The sequence below is a fragment of the Sitophilus oryzae genome, unplaced genomic scaffold (assembly GCF_002938485.1).
Source record: "Sitophilus oryzae breed Bouriz unplaced genomic scaffold, Soryzae_2.0 scaffold_551_pilon_pilon, whole genome shotgun sequence".
Lineage (NCBI taxonomy): Eukaryota > Metazoa > Arthropoda > Insecta > Coleoptera > Curculionidae > Sitophilus > Sitophilus oryzae.
Window position 1 is genome coordinate 2,799,463 of NW_022147142.1, and position 13,487 is coordinate 2,812,949.

Here is a 13,487-nt window from a genome sequence, read left to right on the forward strand (position 1 = left end):
TGTACAGGGTGTCCCATTTTAGTTGAAATCATATAGTAGGTATCTCCGTTATTCGTGAAGATAGAAGGGTGCGGTTTGCACAAACCTGTGTCACTTTCTTGTCAAACGGATGATGCTGCCAACAAATTTTTCATAGCCCTCTTCGTGTCTGAGGTACAGGATCTTTTCGAAAATTTTGCAATTTTGGACAGCCCCCGTATCTCTGTTATTATGGATGATATCGAGAAAGTGTAAACTCATTCTTGTAGAACTTTTTACGTAGAATACAGTAGCGTAGTCTGTTTTTCTACGAAAAAAATAATTTTGAAAATATGAACTAAAGTTTTGTTTTTTCAAATAGAATACCCTGTATATTTATAAATAATATGATTCGCCTTGCTATATGCTTCTCAAAAATATATATTACTCTCTATTTATTTTCACTATTTACTGCAATATTAAAATATGTCATTTTCTTATTAGTAGTAGCCGTGTTAAATAACAAAAAAATCAAAATGGTATTTACTAAAATAGTCATACACATATTAAAATTTTATTTGGAATTGATATATTTTACTTTTGAACTGTTGCCACTGAATCTCTGAATATATTTTTCTTTTTATAACGGGATGGTTTTGCAAATATCTAAAAGCTTGCATTATTAGCTTGCATTATTAAAGCATTTTCCAGGTGTTCGACATGGTATTAGTTGCCACGATATATTTCATATTTCAAAAATCCCCAAAATCAGAAATCGAGAACGGACAACTACGGGAATCAGGGAGGCCATCATATGGGTTCATTGGTTCCAATTCATTAATTTGGGAAATAATAATTTAATAAAATTCTAATATTTTCGTTGTAGGTAAGTTAAGTTATGCTAGGAGGGGGGCACATCTTGCTGAAAGTATATTTGGCGTAAATTAGCTAAAGGAATATTTAAAAGTTTCCATACGATAGCTTCCAAGATTTACAAATATCGGCAGAGAGTGAAGTTTCCCTAATATATAAAAAATATTAGTGGCTCTCAAAATAAAACAAGATACAAATAGCAGTATACTTTTAATAATTCTTTAGTTTCTTTTATTATCAATCATGTCCTACTGATAAATACGATCTTTTAATATATTTTTTTAAATATTGCAGTAAATAGTTAAAATAAATATAAACATATATTTTTTTCCTTTTCTTGGGTATGAGGTTTTTTTATTAATTGAAAATGGAAACTTTTTTTATGCGACGTTTCGCTCCATCATAGTGGGCTTTCTCAGGCACTTTACATTCTTGAAGCCGCAGCCGACTGCAATATAAAGTGATATATATTTTTGAGAAGCTTATGGCAAGATCATATAATTTCTAAATATACAGGGTGTTTCATTTAAGAAAACAAAACTTTAGTTCATATCTTTAAAAATATTGTTCTCGTAGAATAACAGACTACGCCACTGTATTCTACGTAAAAAGTTCTACAATAAACAGTTTTCACCGTCTCGATACCTTTGAGAATAACAGAGATACAGGGAGTGTCCCAAATTGCAAACTTTTCAAAAAGACCCTGTAGCTCAGAAACGAAGAGGGCTATGAAAATTTTGTTTACGGTATCTTCCGTTTGACAAAAAAGTGGCACTGGTTTGTGCAAACCGCACCGTTCTATCTTCACGAATAATGGAGATACTGTATGATTTCAACCAAAATGGGACACCCTGTACATCTGCTGATAGAACGGCAACACACCGGGAAAACAATAAACATACTTTCGGATAGTAAAAGAGCTTGAGGCAACGAAAAGCACGTCTATAACGTATTTTTCACGTATCCTTCACTGTAAAAAACTACTGAATTTATTAGGAGATGAGGATTAGGAGAAAAGCAAAGTGTCGCTAATATAGATACCAGGACATGTCGGCCTAGAGGGAAACAAACGCGCTGACTCCCTCGCCAAAACAGGTGCAGAAACCGACAGCGTTCCAAAAAATCTCGCAAGAGACAGGCTCTGTGAATGGGTTAGGGTAAGACGTTTCGGGACTGGAATGAAACATGTCCCGGAAAACAGTCCTGGAATGAAACATGCCAATAAAATCCTAGCAGGGCTATTCAAACGCAGAACAGAAGAACTCCTTAAAGGCCTTCTCACTGCAGTATACACGGGCCACTGCCGACTGAGATAACACTTGCTGAGGATGAAACTGGTGGAAGACGTAGAATGCCGACTCTGTATGGAAGATGACGAAACAATGAAGCACTTTATGTGTACCATGCTAGACCTGTCAGACCTAGGAGACATATCACCCTTGAACATAACAGCCTATGTTAAAAGGTTGGGTCTTGAGGATGAACTCTAATGCTCTTTTCTTTTAAAGATTTTGTATAACTGAGCCCCACTAGGCCCCCGCGGCCGCAGTGGAGATTTCCACCTGTGATCCACTTTTAGTAAATGCAATACAGTGAATGATGGAGAAGAACGTAGGGCAAATTTACCCCATTTTCTTCATATTATAAATAACGAGTACATACTTAATTCCCCATACATTGTTTAGTGTTTACTAAATAAGTTTTAACAACGAAATTTATTTGATTTTTTAAAAATTCTATTAAATTTACAGTTGTACTCTTTGTAACTTTTCATAGGGAATATAATTTAGGATATTTTTGACAGATCTGTACAGTCATGATAGATTTGATATAAAGTCACTGAATTTGTGACTATTATGTTAATTTTACCAGGACCGCATTATTTAGTAGAATATTAGAACTATTCTAAACTTACTATCTCACATGACTCAAAAAAGAATCCATATAAATTATTCAAAATTATTAAATTGCATTGGATTAAGTAGTTTTTTAAAAAGTTCCAAATAAGTTTTTCATAAATAAGTCATTTTTGTTAAAATTTTTATGAGATTTTACGAGGTGTGTCTGTCTCACTTGGGTAAAAATATACATGTACTGCCAAAATATAATTTTACCTCCAAGCGACTGCCAGTGACAGCGTGACTGCGAAGAAGCCTATGCCTGCCATATAATTATAGTGAACTTCCGCCAACGACTGCCAAGAAAATGTACATGTAATTTAACAGTGAGATAGCCCTCAGGATTTTATAATATGTTATGTTATATTTATAATATGTATGCGTAATAACGGACATTATTTGTTATAGCAATTTTTCTGAAAATAAATTAAAATAAAGAACTATAATATTTACTTATAATATTTAGTTATACATAATATAATTTATCAATCGTAAAATAGATATATTATTATTCAAATTAAATACGGTAATAGAATATTATTAAATCTAGAATTGTTACTTACCTACTCTCATTTGGTAATTGATCGATTGACAGTGATTTTGACGTCCCCCTACAATTAAGAAAAACATATTATTATCAGTTGTGCACTATTTCCTTTTTTTAGAAAAAATTAATTAAATTTATATTTCTTCTAAAAAATCTATTAAGCAATCGATATATGACCAGTTCAACATAGTAATAATTGGAATATCAATTAATTAACTTTTACAAGCAATTAAAGAAAGTTTATGGGCCATTTCCTTTCAGTATAATTACTATCCAGCGCGCGGTGTTTTAGGAAGAAACAACCTGTAACGACTTAATAATGCTCGAATTTAATCGCCATAAAGAATTTATTTATGCCGAGGAATGCCCACGTGTTCATATAACATTTCGATAAGAATTTTAGAGTAATTTTACGTTCTAATACGCTGATTAATATATCTGCTTGTATGTTATGTCGGCTGGGTGTTCTTGTGGGATTATAGCGATATTTATTGAAATAAGTCTGTGTATTGGCGGCTGAAACAGAAATATAAAAAGTAAAAGAGTATTTTTTGTAATATTCCATTTGCTATATTATACAGAGTAAATCTTAAATAAGTGCAAATATTTTCAGTGCTGGTTGATCTCGATAAAAGAAACATATTTTCTCTTTACCGTTTCTCAAATAAGTCCAAGTCCAGAGTTATTTTACTTTGAAAATTTAAATAAAAACTTTTGGCTCATATTTTGTGAACCACTGTTTTTTTTTCTATTTTGTAAAATGTTTTCATTTCTGTAAATTAAATTTTCTATCTATGTTGTTATAATATCAAGATATTAAGTTTTTTAACTAAAAATTTAAAAAAATCCAAATTTTTTTTCCAAAAATATCAAATTTTCAATATCGTGTTTCTGGGGTCGAAATAATATTTGCACTTATTTAATACTCGCTCTGTATAATCCAAACGGAAACCAGCTTGTCAGTGGCCTATTACACGTAATCAAATTTGGCTAACCATCAAAAAATGCTTAATGATTTAGGGGATATCACATCCCTTCGTCAGAACCAAAAAGTAAAAAATGCAGAAACTTATAACAAGAATAACTACTTCGAGATGAATTTAAGTTTTTAGCGCAGACACATCTATTAAAATCATTGTTGTTACATATAATCCAATTTAAAACTATTACCTGATGGCAGTCACCTAATGAGATAAAATAAAAAATATTTTCTTTCTTTGCAAGATTTACGTTATTTGGCGTTCTTTGAAAAATCAAACAAGTGCTATCACCATGAGCCCGAGACCGACCAGTGCAAGGATTACGCAAGCTCAAGACCAAGACTATATAAAATATGTCCAAAGAGTCCAAGAAGATTTCTACATACGAGGTCAAAACACTGACAGAAAATATCGTATGTTCGAAAAAAAAACAGCGTCAAAGATAGCTAGGGAATAACAGTCGATGATAATTTTGGTGAAATCGATCACTAGACTGTCGTTTACTAAAAATCGACATAAAACTAGTCAAAAATTAACACTAATTATAGAAAGATTATGGTAAGGGGTGTATTTTATCTCCAATGTTGTTCAACTTATAATATGTGGAAAGAGGATTCACTGAGTCAAGATTGTGATATTCAAATTAATAATATCCAATATGTTGATGACACCGTGATATTACAAGACAATGCAAATGATTTTCAAATCCTTTTAAATAAGGTCAATAACGAAAGCCAAAGACTGGGTTTAAAAATTAATAATGGAAAAACTGAATTTTAATTGTTAGTAGAAACAACATTCCGTACATCAGAATTTACTTAAATGGGGAGATCATTAAACAGTTGGAGTTAAACAGAATTTAAATATTTCAAATGCATGATTAACCAAACGTGGGATCCAGATCACAAGTCCACGGGACCAACAGTTTATCGCCGAATTCGAACGGCACTATTTGAGAGGTTGTACAAGGCAAATATACTCAAGGTGGTTTGCCATTGCCGTCCTTGAGGTGGCTCGCAGGTCGCTCTATTTAGATAAATAAATATTTTTATTTAAATAAATAAAGCGACCGTACTGGCTGGGGATCGAATCCAGTACCACTCGCTCCGCAGATCGACACACTACCGTTCGAGCTACGGCTGGCCACAGTTTTATATTAAATGACATTAATGTGCAGATTTTTCCTATTAGCTACAATAATTAAAATCAATTATTTAAAGTCTAGAGACATAACAGAATTAGATCATTAGTAATGTTCTTTTCTCTTTCAGTGGTATTTTATTTAAAGCCACATTTTAAATGCAACTGTAACACTGTAACCTTAAACTAATTTTCGAATATGCAAATTCCTAAGGCTACTTACTACCGAACTTATTAAAAACCCCAAATCTATTAGCCGCTCGCTCGTATATCTGATGTATAATTTATTTTCGAACCATTGTTTCGTAGTTAGTAGCTTATTTTCATATTTGTTAATGATATGTAAGTTTCGTAAGACGAAATACGCTTAACAATGCGCCTCTGTTTGTTTAGAACACCGGTAGACGGTATGGGCTAATTTTTTATGGGATCGGACATGCCTACACTCGAGATTAATGACACCAGAATAAAATTCTCGCTCTTTTGCTCACTCATCGTCGGCAGTGGTCGTTCTGCCAATCAAATTGCTGCCTAATAAATAGTGTTCTTTAGAAAGTTTGATTACGTTTACACTTTAATTTTTTTTTCGTTATTATATCCAAAAATTACGAAAACACGTATAAGCAAAAAAAACCTCTCGTATTTGTTTGTGATAGTGCGGTATGAATTACAATTGCAAGGCGAGGATCGTGCCTTGAGCTAGATGCATCAGAGGAAATTTTTATTCCCCTCAATACCTTAAAAAAGACATTTACCACCATTTTCTGTCTATGGTGAACAGTAGATGGAAAACTTTAAGCACATGCAGGATATCCAGTAAAAATTTGGCCCAAATACGACCTTAAGAAATCGGGAGTGCTCATAACTAGGTCGCGTAAGGATATCGCCAGGCTTACGGCGGTATACCTGTATGGGACACTGGCTAATCGGCGAACATACGGCGTGAATAAAAAAAAAATCCTTTTAACGAAGTTTTCCGAAGCTGCAAGAACCCGAAGGAAGGGGAAACGGTTCTGCATTTCCTGTGCCGCTATCCGGCTTTGTATAGGACCCGCAACCGTTTCCTCGGTGGTTACAGATTTGAAAATCTTGAAGATGTTGCCGGGAAGAGCATAACGGAAGTCACCCGTTACCTTAATGCCACCGAATAGTTATAAACAGTGAATAGCCCAACTTTTCCATCCCTAGGGATAGGGTACCAGAGTGAGTGGTATCAGGGTGGCAAGTCTGCTAATTGGAGTTTGACAAGTGGTCGCACTCGCCACTACAACCAACCAACCAGTACATGTACATTTTTTACCTATGTGAGACATCCCCTCGCTTTGGTGTTAAAACAGTAAAATAAACACTATAACTTTAACACTGGACAAGCATATAACTAGCCATGTCCATTCCATTAGTATGTGATTAAAATGAATAGTCTAGTCAGATTTTGGGTAGAGTGGTAAACTAGTATTTAATTTTGCTTTTGTTATTATTGCAATTTTGTTACATGATGCACTTGATCATAGAATCCACAAAGAAAGGTTTCTGTTTGTGGCATTTTACTGGTTCAGAACTTTATTTAGTCAACAAAAACACGAGGATAGAAGTGATACTGTGACAGAAGTACTAGCAGAAATGAAACCGCCACAGATGCACAGAAAGATAATTTCAAACAAAGCTCATCAATCACCTTCTCCTGTGCTGCAAATGTATCTGCTAATATATCCACGTTAGAGTTCAAACAAATCCATAAAGTCGTTAAAACATTCACTGAGTCAGACTGGTCAGAGGCAGGAGAAACAGTTCAAAGTAAAACCTTTGCCAAAATTTACAGCTCTGCATTTTCAAATCGACAAGAGACAAGCTTTACGAGTCTTATTAGAATAAAACAACTATTACTATTACAGACTACATCAAACATTTTCATTTATAACATACCACATTAATTTCCTATTTTTTACGATGGCAGGCAATACAAACAAATAAAAAACATAAAAATAAAAGAAACACCAACTTATATCACCGAATATTGAGATCACGCTCTCACGGCTACCATAACTATTTCATACTTTCTTAATTTGCGAACAAGTAGAACCTGATTAAAATATATTCAAACACATAGCGAACGTGTGCCGGCAAAAAGTTTGCACTGAATCTAATTTCCTCTTAGACAATGGTCTGCCACAAGCAGCTGGCCACGTCTTTCAAAAATAAAAAATAATTTATTACATTTTAACCGCAAGCCAACGACTCGGCGATCGTGTAATTTTATAACGGTTTTATACGCATACCGGACTATTGCATAACTTTCTATCTTATCTCGTCTGGTAGATCTCACCGAATGTGCCTCTCGTTCCTTCCGTCAGAGACACCGTTGTTTTTGTTGTCGTTGTTGCTATTTGTCAGGCTGTAAAACGGTTGCTAGAGTAATGAATTCACACCAACAATACCAAGCTAATCTTTAAAAAGAAATTGGAATGTCGAATGTCTGGAGTGTGTATGATATAAACAGATTATATCAGATTTTTGTGGTGGTTATTGGCCTCATCAACTGCAATGTTTACAGATTTATTTTGTTTTTTTTTCTCTAGGTTACATTATTTTGTCGTATTCTTTTTAAAAGACTCATAACTTGCAGTCTGAATCTGCCACATAGCTCTTTACCACACATATGTCTATCGCACTGATGTAAAATAGCTACATTCTGTCGTTTCTTGTTCTAATTATCAAAATCTGCACATGGGTTTGTCCGTCAAGCCCATCAGCTTTAAATACCTATTGAGGTTGCAATACCTGTTGAGTTTTCCACCATTCTAGAAATTTGTTGGCCACCGTTTTGTTACCATTTTTGTAAGTGCTTTTAAAAAGGTATAAAGCATATGAATGGCTTTGATGAACTTTGTTTGGTCTTTCATCTGTCTTTTCGCTGTCCTAGTGATCCTCTTGTCACGGTACGGCTAGCGTATCATTTCTGTGTTCTCATAATATATTTAGAGCAGTCCTATACTAGTCTAGCATGGACTTTAATTGATTCGAGTGTTTTTAGCGCTGCTTGGCTATCTGCGAATGTGATATCAGAAGGGTGCATTCCTTTCGGCTTTATTATTGTTCCTACAGATAATTGTTTAGCATTATTACCTCCTAGGATATTGTGACATGCTTGGATTGGCATAGTAAAAAGCTAACCATAACAGTCCTGTTATTTCACCGCCTACGCATTCCGACATTCTTAAGCCATCTATTTACCATCAGCTGAATTGATACACCGTTTTTTCTTCAATTTTTTCTATCTGGTAGAGTTTGTGAAATAGGTATATGATATGGAACAATATCTAAAATTTCAAATTTTTAGTATTAAATGATATAATATCTGTCCAAGTATAACAGAAGACATTCTAATAAATAACACAATACTGGAAATAATAGAAGAATATATATGGGACAACTAATACACTACACTACCAGAAATCAACAGAAGAATTAAGTTAGCATGGAGTATTTATGGAAGAAATTCAATCATAATCAAACCTAGAATGCCACTCTATCTAAAGAAGGAAACATTTGACCAATGTGTACTACCAATTGACCAATGACTTATGCATGCGAAACCTGGACACTTAAAACGGGCATAATAATGAAACTGCAGGCCGCACAACGCTCAATGGAACGAAATATGCTGGGAATAATCAAGAGAGACCGTAAAAAAATCGAGTGAATACGACAAAAGACCCAGATAATAATAAATGTCATCCACATAGTCCAATCCCTCAAATGGCAATGAACAGGACACCTGGCAACAAGAACGGACACCAGATGGACCACAAAAATGACAGCATGGTATCCACGAGGAATTAAGAGACCTAGAAGTAAACCGAACTTGAGATGGGACCATGCTATTAGGAAATTACCAGGGATTGTAGCATTTTCATTTTCCAAATACTACTTTGTTTTATTATAGACGGAATTTTATTATTGTATCGATATTCTTTTTACATTTCTACAACACATAAATTTCGGAACGCTCTCTATTGAAAATATTGGATCGTACCCTGGTGTATCGACAAGACGGGAAACGTCAAAATCGTCACCTCGGATTTGGCCGTTGCTGAGGTCACCGTGCCATTTTGAGAATTAAATTTATTTGGCTGGTATTTTTCACAATATGGGAAAAATATTGTGATTTTGTTATCCTATAGATGGTTGAAAGTCCCATATAGATTTTGATTGTTGAGATTTAAATGGATCTATAGTTTTGGTAAGATTTTCTTTGACATTCCATTCGGTAGAAAAAACCTTCACATGCCTTTCTTTCAGATTCCAGTTTTTTTATGAGAAGTGTCCAGCCCTTATTTGGGAAGAAATGTTAAATAATTATTGACTGTGTGCCTTCACAATGAGGTAATGTAATACCTTCGTAAATTTTTCGAGTTTTTTAAAATGTAAGGTTAACTAATACCGTGCATTTCTTTTTAGGTTTTTCTACGTATTTTTCTCAACGTTTTTTCTTTGGATTTTTCTACAAGTATTTCTAGACTTTTTCCTAGACGTTTTTCTACAGGTTTTCTACACTTGTGTCTAGAAGTTTTTCACCAAGTTTTTCTACCAGTTTTTCTTCGAGATTTTCAATCACCGAGTTAATCAGTAGCAGCCTGTTCGGTTAGATTTCAGCCCTGCACCCATCTAAGGAAGAGTTGGATGCTGTGCTGTTTTTGTATTATTAAGAAGATCCTTTTTTTAGTATAATTTGGTATACAAGGCCAGTATATTTTTTTTATAGTAAACTAAACTTTTATTAATTTGATTTTAAATAATCATTAGTGTGTTAAGAAATTAACTATTCTTAACATATTATATCTAACCGGTTAAGTACTTGCCTTCAGCATTACTTTAACCTTTAATTTATAAAATTTAGCGTTCTGTTATATTTTATATTTTTTTTAACACTTTAAGTATTTGCCTTCAACATTGCTTAAATTTTACTTGTATTTGATTATTAAAATAATCATGTTATATTGATTGATTATTCAGATTTAACATCTATTTATGTTCTACCTTTTATATCATTACGATCTTTGACCTGTAAGGGCAATCTTGGGTACAGATTTTAATCTTTTCCCCCTTAACTATATATAAACAAAAAGGTTCATGAATCTTCGTAATAAGTCAAGTCAAATTTAAATATTTATTATTCGAATATAACCAAGACCGTCTCTAAAAATATTCCTTTTATATTATAACTGTTTGAATAATATTTGAAAAGATATAATTTGATTTTAAACAAGTTTTAAGATAGAGTTTCTTAAATATAATTCTTATATATTAATGTACATAACTGCTGTGCCGAATAGGTACCGAATATTTCCAACAAGTAATAAATCTTATTTTTTTGCGTATTTGAATTGTTTCATTGGCTGATCCAGTTTCTCAAAATATTTAATAGCTATTTTAGTTTCCATTCAATTAATACACTTGTACAAATTTTCTTATTTCAGTTTGTACTATCCTTTGTAAAGTATCAGCATCTTTTTGAAATAAGTGGCGCCCTTTGGTATGCACTGTAAGGTATAGGTGGGTATCATTTTTTTAGCCAAGTGCAGAAGCAAAACTTGTTCCCACCGCCTCCGATATAAGAGTAGCTGTTCGCAATATTTTGACTTAAATTTTCAATAAAAGGAAAGTTTTTGTCACAGGATAACTTGAGACCGCATAGCCAACAATGGGCAACTGTGGACCCAACTACAAAGAGAGTATCTAAATATGTGAGGGAGGCTACACCATAATTGGAAATAGCTGAATAAGCCGAAAATGATGATGATGATGAATATCAGTCCAAGGTACTACAGAATTTACATTTTTTTTAAATTGATGAATGTTTTTCGTTTACAAGGTAGATTTTTTTCAATCATTGTAAATTATGGTTTTAAATTTGTAGAAGTAATACACTAAAAGGATTAGTGTATTAATAAGATAGGGAACTCGTAAATTTTGTTTAGAAATCCTGAAAATTGTGTTTTTTTTGTACTTTCTTCCTAACCTCAATGAGTATTCATAGTAGAATACCCCCAAAACTTATTGCAGACATGGGTAAGAGAATCAAGAAAACTCTCAAAACTGTGTGTATCTAAGATCAGGGCATTGTAAGCTCAATAGACATTTAAGTCTGATGGTATTAACAGTCAAAGCCATGTACAGTTCTCACTTTCAGAAGAAAAAATGGCAGAAAATATCCGACGTTAGTGCGATTCCTGGCGAAAGTGAAGTTTTTGTACTAGGTAATTATAAGCATTGTACTAGGTAATTATAAGCAAAGAGCTATATGAAAGGTTCAGTATCCAAGTTCTTAGACATGTTAGAAAGGCTGCGAATATACAATGTAATAGAAAAGAAACATATGGTCGTTACAGTATTTTTTGATATGACAACACCATTCGATACAGTCAGTAAAGAAAAACTCTAGAAAAACTCATTTCATATGGATTTGAAAATTACATCAACCTAGTAAAAAGATATTTGAATAAAGCACCCCAGAAAACAAAAATCGGAGACATAGAAAGCAATAGTAGCATAGCTCAATACGGCCTACCACAAGGTGGCAACTTGCCACCGCTACTATACATTCTTAATATTAACGAACTTATTTATTCGAACACATTTTTTTGGTAGAATGTATGCGGATGCTGACGATTTATGTATGGTGTATTCTGACAAATATTATAACAATTTACAGGTGAACCTAAATAATGATATGAAAAAATATGAAATGTTCAACAATTCATTAATTATTAATAAATCTAAAACAGAATTTATAAGATTTAATATAAAAAAGCAAACAAAAGACTTAAATATAACTCGATATAACTCTAAACGAACAAAAAATAAAAGAAATATCTGAAGTCAATTACCTCGGAATTAAAATTCATAACAATTTAAAGTGGGATACGCATATAAATAGTTTAAAAAAAGAAAACGCCAGAACAATTGCCACACTCTTAAAACTTAAAAACATAATAACACCAAAAATGAAGAAACCAATATATTATGCATTATTTTTATCAGGGAATATATATTTAATTACCACGTGGTGTAATAGAACAGAAAAAAAAACTTCATACGCAAGCTACAAAAACAACAAAACAAAATACAAAAATTAGTATTTAAACTAGATAAACTAACACCAACAAAAGAAGTATACCAAAAACAAAAGAACTAAACATAAGACAATAATTAATAAATTATCATAATATATTACTTCTACACAAAATCAAAATTAATTTAATAAAAACAAATAATTCTTTAAAAACTAACAAATAAATACTACTACTTACGAAACTATAAGAAAATCAGACATCAGAACAACCAAGAGAACTCAAAAAAACTTTCAGAAAAACGAACAACAGAAACTACCACAAAATATAATATGTTATCAAAATAAATAACATAATTTGAAAAAAGAAAACAAAATTTTAAGAGAACAAAAATTAAAAACATGATATTTGAGAAGATCGTATTAGACGACATAGACCAATTTATAAAAAAAGAACAATACTTTCGATACCACCTGCCCAGGGAGAGTCTTAAAAGTCTTCAAACTGTTGCAGATGAAGAAGGAAGCAACCAACTACTGCCACGAAGATAAAGTCTACTAAGTAATATTGTTGAATTGCATAATGTTTTTGAAACAGTTGTATATATTTTAATTAATAAATAGGTATTAAAATTAAAAAAAAAATAATCTATAGATCAGAGGACTATAATAGATTTTCAAAGGTCACAGTAGAGCATTCCAATAGCCATCCCGTAAAACTTAATCTATTTTAAATTGACTAAGTGTAAACAATGTGTAACTTCTTTAAAGTGCAATAACCATGCTCCTCCCATGCTCAGGAATCAATTTTAGTAGAATTTTATATTGATACATTTACGAAAATTATATGTTTAATAGAAATTATAGCCCTTCAACCACTTCAACATAATATCGTGAACTAAAAAAAATAATTAATACATTAGCAGTCAGAATAATTAATCAGAATTTAAATTCAATTGTTTGCTGAACTTATCTCTATAATTAACCAAGAACCTTTTACAATTGTGTTTTGTATTTTTAAC

At 32.5% G+C, this 13,487-nt stretch overlaps 1 protein-coding gene across 2 annotated transcripts in view; it reads right to left on the reverse strand.

The window, feature by feature from the left end:
- LOC115887011 (angiopoietin-2) overlaps window positions 1–13,487 on the reverse strand; it is a 233,487-nt gene that overhangs the window by 129,230 nt on the left and 90,770 nt on the right. For both annotated transcript variants that reach the window (XM_030906335.1, XM_030906334.1), the window contains exon 2: window positions 3,293–3,340. In XM_030906335.1, coding sequence (XP_030762195.1) covers window positions 3,293–3,340 — 48 coding nt within the window. The remainder of the gene's footprint in view (window positions 1–3,292; window positions 3,341–13,487) is intronic.